Source organism: Labrus mixtus, chromosome 10, assembly GCF_963584025.1.
Source record: "Labrus mixtus chromosome 10, fLabMix1.1, whole genome shotgun sequence".
In the NCBI taxonomy this organism is placed as follows: domain Eukaryota; kingdom Metazoa; phylum Chordata; class Actinopteri; order Labriformes; family Labridae; genus Labrus; species Labrus mixtus.
Genome location: NC_083621.1, coordinates 25,563,959 through 25,571,840, shown reverse-complemented (window position 1 = coordinate 25,571,840; position 7,882 = coordinate 25,563,959). Strand labels below are relative to the sequence as shown.

The 7,882-nt window shown below is 42.5% G+C and overlaps 1 protein-coding gene across 5 annotated transcripts; it reads right to left on the bottom strand.

The window, feature by feature from the left end:
• Positions 1-226: 226 nt before the first annotated feature.
• On the bottom strand, positions 227-7,560 carry purab (purine-rich element binding protein Ab). 5 transcript variants are annotated; one of them, XM_061048836.1, is made up of 2 exons: positions 6,398-7,560; positions 227-3,567 (listed from the first exon to the last, which is right to left on the bottom strand). In XM_061048836.1, exon 1 carries the CDS (start codon positions 7,470-7,472, stop codon positions 6,627-6,629), a length of 846 nt encoding a protein of 281 aa, XP_060904819.1. In that variant the 5' UTR covers positions 7,473-7,560; the 3' UTR covers positions 227-3,567; positions 6,398-6,626. The 5 variants fall into 5 exon arrangements, with proteins under 5 accessions (XP_060904819.1, XP_060904820.1, XP_060904822.1 ...); XM_061048837.1 differs by having other exon boundaries at positions 227-1,440; XM_061048839.1 differs by having other exon boundaries at positions 227-498.
• Between the last annotated feature and the right edge of the window lie 322 nt (positions 7,561-7,882).

The following is a 7,882-nucleotide window of genomic DNA, read 5'->3' as shown; positions in this document are numbered from 1 at the left end:
CTGATATTTATATAAAAACCACCATTGTAATCTTTACATAGTGTATTCAAGAACACAATAAGAGGACAGCTGAATAATGGGAAAATATAGTATAAATAGTCACAGGTAGTTAGCGTTGTTTGAGAACAACATTTTAACCTCCAATTCATAAATGATCTTTATATCGATCAACCTAAGCTGCTAAAAGTGGTGGATTGTAGAGTTGAGACAGTTGTGCAGAGACGGGGACGTTTGGAATGACTTTTTATTGCGCGATTAGTCATTTTCAGACAACAAGGCTCCCCGAACATTAAAACAAACAGCAATGTACAAAACAGCACACCTTTAGTCCATCAACGGAAATTTAATAAGGTAGTGAGAGTACATAACAGAAAGTAATGAAGTGTAAGGATGTGCGTTATAAAGATGTTGAGATGTACAGAATGAGCTTGATGTCAAAGCCAAAGTAAGCACCATTGTCATGTAGTCAGGAAAGGCCATATTTCAGGTAGAAATATTCTATAAGGGAGAGATTAAACATGATACAAGAGGGTTGTTATCACAGTTTTCAGACATTTTTAACAACAAAAAAAAAGGAACAATATCGGTGTAGCACTACTTTATCATGCAATTTACTTTAGTAAACCTCCTGAAACACGGATAAAATGTACTTCAATAAGTCAAACTCAATACATCTCTGTCCAGCAATAGTCACAAAGCCTGTAATTTATACTCTTTGAATGTGAGATCCCTATAAAAAATAATATGCAGATATTTATTTTTCTTAATATATCTAAAGTGCAAGTAGTTATCCATTTTTTTATTCAATGCTCTCTGTAAGTATAAAATACAAAGGAAAAAAACAGCATTATGTTTTTCCTGTTTACATGTTATATTTTTCTGAAAGGAGGAGCATCATATATAACAAACAAACCGTGTGTGTGTGTGTGTGTGTGTGTGTGTGCGTGTGTGTCACTCACACACACACACACACACACATACACACACATATACACATATACATACATATACATATGTATATATACATATATGTATATATACACACACACACATACACACACGCATATATATATATATATATACATACACACCACAGATAAAATATTTTTTGAAAGATACAACATATTATCTCATATGGGGATGGTAAAGGGATACAGACCAAACGGTGACATGGGATATGTTCATTGTGCATTGGCCCCTCCCCTTAAACTCCAGTTCCAAACATTTGAAAGAACTTCTTTATAGCTAAACACAACAGTAGCCTGTCCAATCTGCAAACATGATGGACCCTACAACCTGGTTGCTGTGCAAACAGAAGGCGTGCTGAATGACTCTCTCTGTCAGTAGTTTGGGATGAGTCAGTGCTTGGCTCTGACCAGATGCTGCAATTGGCTGTGTGATTAACCAGGAACTCTGAACGGCCAATCAAAGACTACAACACTGTAACCAGAAACAGAACAGATTTGGTTATCTAATAGACATTATGGAAGTTTCAGTCTGTTTAAAGTCAGTACTTGTTTACCCACTTTTCAATAGCTGATATTTGCTGTTATCAGTCCTGCACCTGTGGCTGTTGAACTGCAGTCAAAGACATGAATAATCTCCCCATTTAAGACACGGGGAACAAGCTGACCAAGCACCTGCCATTGGAGCCATCATAGCAATCCACTAAGATCGGAACAATCGATTATGTTTACATGCAACAAGTAACTACTGCTGCATTAAGAGTATCATCTACAATTTATTTCAACATCTATTCAAATGTATAAGAAATGGTCTGGTCACATTTTACTGAGGAGCATAAAATCCCTGCTTTAAACAAAACGGGACTTGATGAACTCAGCAGTAATATCAGAGAAAGACAGGATAAGGTCATGATTAAGGATTGCTACGATGGCTGTAGCTGTATAATAAATCAAGACATTATTCTTGTCAGTGCTTCAGTCAAACATCAAATATTACTCTGAAGTTAGCCAGAAAACATCTGAAGACAGCAAACAGCTTCAACACTGAAGCCTCATGCAGAGAGCAAGACAGCAAACATCAGCCAACCATTTTAGCATTTGGGTCCCGGAAATGGATGACCATTTGGTGTTGTCACAACATGGCTGCAAGGTCACTGCACGTTTAGCTGGGACACTCGGTTAAGGTCTCAAAAGCTGAGAAATCCCAATCTGTCCCATGGTTTTTTTTTTTCTGCAAAATCCCAAGTGCCCCCTCCTCCGTTACTCAGATAAAGCTAATTCCTTAATAGACAAGTCATGCTTCACAACACAATCATTCTGCACTACAAACACAACTGACCCAGTAGCACATGGCGATTACAGACTCTTAACGAAACAAGACACGTCTTTTAGTCTTTTAGAAAATGTGTGCGTTAAACAGAGTGAGGCATTACCAATGTTAACTATGACCAGGTCTAGGCTCTCCTTTTATTTGTTTGTAAGGGAAAGGAAGTATAGTATTTCCAGTCTTCATGTAGCATGGGCTTCCAAGAGGCCTGAATTGAATCAAGCTCAAGTTAGGACACTTAGGAGAGTAAGTGCTGTATCTCAACATAGAGTCCAGATTCATGGTGAACTCCAGATGAACTCAGAACGACCTCAGATGTGCTTTGTTGGGCACATAGTCATTGGTGGCTTGTATGTGTGTTTGATGAGGATGGTCTTTTTATATTCCAAAGGGCAGTGTGAGGATATAATATCATTTCTCCAAACAGAGATGAAAATGAAAAACTGGATCTGTCTGACAGATGGGTCAATAGGTCAAGCTAGGCTGCTGGTAAGCTTTCTACTATACATTTCCAGGCTTCATGAGGCCTTTCAACAATACACAGAGACGCAATTTAGCCAAAAAGTCCTGCACATAACAGATGGGATTTTCTTTGAACATTTTCCTTGGCCGTGTTGTTACAGGCATGCCTAATCAAACACAGATCAACTTTAATTGGCAGCGATTCAAAGGGCACTGTTTCAGCTCAGGTGTGCTTTCTACTTAAGTGTAGCCACATATATCCCGTATTAATGGCAAGCCCAGGCTATGACCACATTGGTACATTTTATCCACCTGAGGTCTCTTAAGCCGCAAGCCACAAGTCCTCCTCATCATGCAACCTAGATGGCATTCAACTCTGACATGGCCTATGACCAGACGTATTAACAGGTGTAGGCCAACCTACTTTAAATATAGCTAGTAGGTGAAATAACCACTTGGGGGAATTATTTGTTAATAGTGGAAACCAAGATGTTTAAAGGGTCAAAGGAAGGAAAGGGCTATGTGTCTGACAAAGAGTATTCCAGAGAAGGACTGCGATCCTCATTAGAAATATATCAAACTCGTTTTTTTTTTCTGTGGATGTCCTTGGGCCGATCACATTTTCCTAACTCATATTGAACTAGACGAATTCAATGTAGTGTAGTTCACCTGTCCTGTGATGGGCAGTCCAAAGCAAGAGAGCTCAGGCTCATTGCAGTTTATAGACTTCTAAGGACAGGTGACCCAGTGCACGTCTAGATACCATCCTGAATACTTCAGAGGCCTCCAAACACTCGGATAGCAACAAGAGGCCTATAAAGAGGGAAAGAGTGAGAGAGAGAGAGAGAGAGAGAGAGAGAGAGAGAGAGAGAGAGTCTGTGTGTGTTTGTTTGTGTAAGCCAACACTAGACCAAAGCTCTAAGAGACTTTTCAACATCAGTCTGCAGGGCTAACGAGCAGTTCGTTTAGATGATGTTAAAAAGGTCGACTTATTGTGTTAGTCCAACTAAAACTGGACTTTCAAATACATGTTGACATGTTAGTCTGAAAGTGGTTTAGTTGAATTCCTCAAACTAACTGTTGAATTTCCCTCGGGATCAATAAGGTCTCTATCTATCTATCTATCTATCTAACACACCTAGATAATTTGGGGTCGATTAACTCTTGCACCTCAACGGGCCCAAAACTGGCCTAGGCGTTCCGTGCATGCTCTACAGTTCCTGCGCAGGGAGTGAAGCAGGAATCAACATTGGGTGTGCTAGAGCGAGAAAGTACCAAAATCTACAGAGCTGTAAGGTTGTCCATGTTACACCATTTGATGTACAATTAGGTTTGCCGCTTGCTGACTTGTTTTTTGATTGTCTTGAATGTGACATAATAAGTCAACCAGAAGACGTTTCAATTGTAACGAGCTGAAAGGGGCATATCACCATCGACTGAAGCAGGGCTGGACATACGTCTGTCCATAAAACGATTCTCCCCCGCTGTTTGTATTCTAGGATGAGGACCAAAGTCCAATTAAATGGCCCTAATCAAGCTATATCTATATAATTATAGCTCAACTTATCTGTGCATGAAAATGTACTGAAAGAGACAGAAAGTGATGTTTGTGTTGTTTGTTAGCAGAGGAATGATGAGGGAGAGGCTTTTACTTATAGGGGGACGTAAAACACCCGAACTAGTCTACGCATACTGATAGACAAACAAGGCAGCCAACTGGTTTACAGAACATGACAGGAAAAATACCTCACTACAAGTCTGCCTTTTTTCACTTTGAGCAAGTGCATGAGAAGAAAGACTTCACATTTTGGATATACAATGCAGGTCCAACAACCTCATTGTCATGCTTTCAAATATCTACTGAACACATAGCCTATACATTTTTCTCTTTTAATAGTGTATACACGTGATACAATGCCGGGTTTGGCACTCACACAATATTGCACACTAGTATGAAATGTCCTACACAAGTCAGTGGCCTCCTCTCTGCCTGGGAAGGAGAAACCTGACACCTTGTGGACAACATCATGTGGAGCAAAGGAATTTGACAAAAGTAAAGAGGATTAGAAAAAGAAAATGATGTGAAAGTAACATATTCTAAACAGTGAGGCCCGTTGGAGCGATCGATGGCCTGTAGCACCATAAAGAGAAAGAAACTACCTCGACCCTGCACTGAGAGGCCTCCACATCCACTGGACAGCACATAGACTGATAGCATGGGACAGCCCGGCACGACTGCCTGGCAGGCTGACTGCCTGGCTTTTTAACTGCAACCTTCTTAGCTCCGACACGTAGCCTCAACCAGCCATTCCTGGTGTAGAATTGATTTTGCTCCGGTTATAATCATGGTGCATATAGTTTAGATAGCATCCATGTCGGCAGCCACAGGCAGTGCAACCTGGGTCTTTCTCCTGTTCCAGGGAGCCATATTTCTACTCCATGAGAGGCCATCGGGCCAGGGTTGTTGTTAGGGATACAGGGGGCAGAGGGTGCCATAACATTGAGCCCCCCCCTTCCTGTTTCCTAATTGTACGTATGTACAGTGGCACCCCATGTTTCTGAAGGGCCTAAACGAATTAGAGCTCTGTTTGTGTTAACGATCATCCTTGGCCCCCATTCTCCCAGCAGCTTTTCAGCTTACTTTTGCTGTTGCCACCTATATTTCATGCAACGCAGGGATGTGATCCTGCAGCCCGGGTGAGTGTATTTCGGCCTAATAACAGCACTCGTAAATAAAAGCGTACAGCGGTCAAGGTCACAGACCATCCACGTGAGAACACGTAAACGAGTGGAGTGTATAAGGCACGGGTCGTAATGATGTCAGAGAGGATGCATTGTCCCGCTGCGTGCTGTCCTGACATATCTCTTTTCTTTTAGCGCTTTGCGCTCCCACAAGTGGACCTATCCTTTTGCATCCCCAACCCCCTCCAGAGGAAAAAACAAAGTAACAAAGAAAATACTTAACCCACAGAAAACGTGGGTATCTTAATAAGGATTTGTCTTTTTTTACAGCTGATTCACAAAATCATAATTATTACATCTTAGTTAGCACTTTCTTTTTTTTCATTAAAGTTTATATGGACATGTTGCAAGAGGGTTGATATTTAGTAGAGTAGTTCAGAGAGATTAATCCCATTTGTTGAGGCGCACAAAATAGGCAATTTAGTTATGAGTCTCCAACTATTCATAATATCATGAGAGAGATGCTTTCATTAGCCTACTATGTTTAAAGTCAAATTACAGACTATAGCCCATTTCTGCCAAGCTTATTTTCAAAACATGAGCTTATCCCCATGCTAACGCTGCTACGTTCTGCAATTCATACACTTTTAGAGCACTTTCATATTATTTATGCGTACCTTTATATTAAACTATACATCTGATATCACGTTTTGGTTTCATAAAGTCCATAATATATTCTCTTTGTGCGGATTTCAAAATTCGTTCTACATGAAGACTGTTATTTATATAATAGACCTCTGGTTTTATGTTTGATTAAAACTTAGCATATGACCAGTTTGAAAACATTTCAACATTTTTTTTTTTCGAAATAGCTTTGATGTGTGCAAAATCTGTCATTTGATAGAGATACAAACACTCTTCATTGTCATTTAAATCAAGTAGGAAACAGTTCATATCTTACAGTTCAATCCTTGATAGCAGCGGCTTACTGTTTAATGGGTGGTAAGTGGGGTGACATCCAGTAGAATGGGCGAGGAGACAGCAGAAGTGCTGCCATGTCTGTGGAGGTTGTGTGTGTGTGGGGTGATTCCCTTGGAAAATCTCTTTCTATTTTACAGTTAAAAGTCTCGTTAACTCAGAGTTCAGTTTTTTTTCTTTGTTGGTTCACTCCTGCTCTCTTAAAATCCGCGTCAGTCATCCTCGCCGTCATCTCCGCCGAGCGGGCCCTCAGGTAGCAGTTCGGAGGCCCGTTTCTCTCTACTCCTCTCCTGGATCTTCCTCATCTCCTCCGCGTATTTACAGAAGGTGTTGCCGAATTTGGACCACACTTTGCACGGAACCGTGATGGAGTTCCGGTACGTGGGCTTCACCTCGCTGACCCGCATGAAGACTCCGTACTTATTGGAGCCCACGTCGAAGAAGAAGCGCTTGTTGTCGACCGTGAGCGAGGTGCCCTCCGGAAGCTCCGCCGGCTCCTCGTCCACGCCGTAGTCATCAATGAGTTTTGCCAAAGCGTCACGGAACTCGATGAGACCCTGCGCCGGCAGAGCAATAGTCTGGCCTTGCGCGCTTCCCAATCCGGGCCCCCGGTTAACGGTCTGTCGGATCCTCAGGAACCGCCCCCTTTGGTTCTCTTTCAGATCCATGTAATATTTCCGATTCTCCCGCACCAGAAATTCGCTCTTTAGCGCCCGCCGGGGCTCATCCTGCACCAAGTCCGGGTTAGTCGGGCCCAGCTGGGCGTAATGTTCGATAAAGTCCCCTAGATAATCGCGGAACTCCACGGCAACCGACATGGAGAGAGTGAGGCGGCTCTTGTTTCCCCCAGCTCCGACCTCGGCTATCTTTAGGAAGCGGCCTTTAACATTCTGCTTCACGTCAAGGTAAAAACGCTTGTTCTGGATGTCGACGCGCTTGGATGCGAGCTCTTCGGTGTCGTGCTGCAGCCGTGACATGGCACCCAACGCACCCGGGGGCAGCGAGCCGGGGCCTGCGGTGGGCCCGCCGTGGTCACTGCCACTGTCTCTGTCCGCCATGATGCTGCCTCCCTGCTTTACCTTCCACCGTCTCCCTCTGCCTGCTGCAACCTCGACTGCCCGTCAAACCACTCCGCCGCTCTATCGCGAGATGAGAGAGTGGGAGAGGAGGAAAAGAAGCAGGCTGCGTTCAAGACAATAGCGCTGTTTTTGCAACGTGTCGCAGAGTTTTCTGTTTGACCTTAAGTGTAGCTTAATACTGAAGTTAACTCACAAAAAGGCAGGCAGATAGATAGATAGATAGATAGATAGATAGAGAGATAGATATATAGACAGATAGAGAGATAGATAGATAGATAGATTATAGATAGACAGATAGATAGAAGAAAAGGAACAACAGTATTGTTACTGGTTTGGGTGTCTCAGCACCATGGACAGATTTTGTGCCTTTCAGCACCACGGACAGCGCA

Coding starts and splice junctions, on each gene's coding strand:
- purab (XM_061048836.1), bottom strand. CDS start 7,472: ATGGCGGACAGAGACAGTGGCAGTGACCACGGCGGGCCCACCGCAGGC.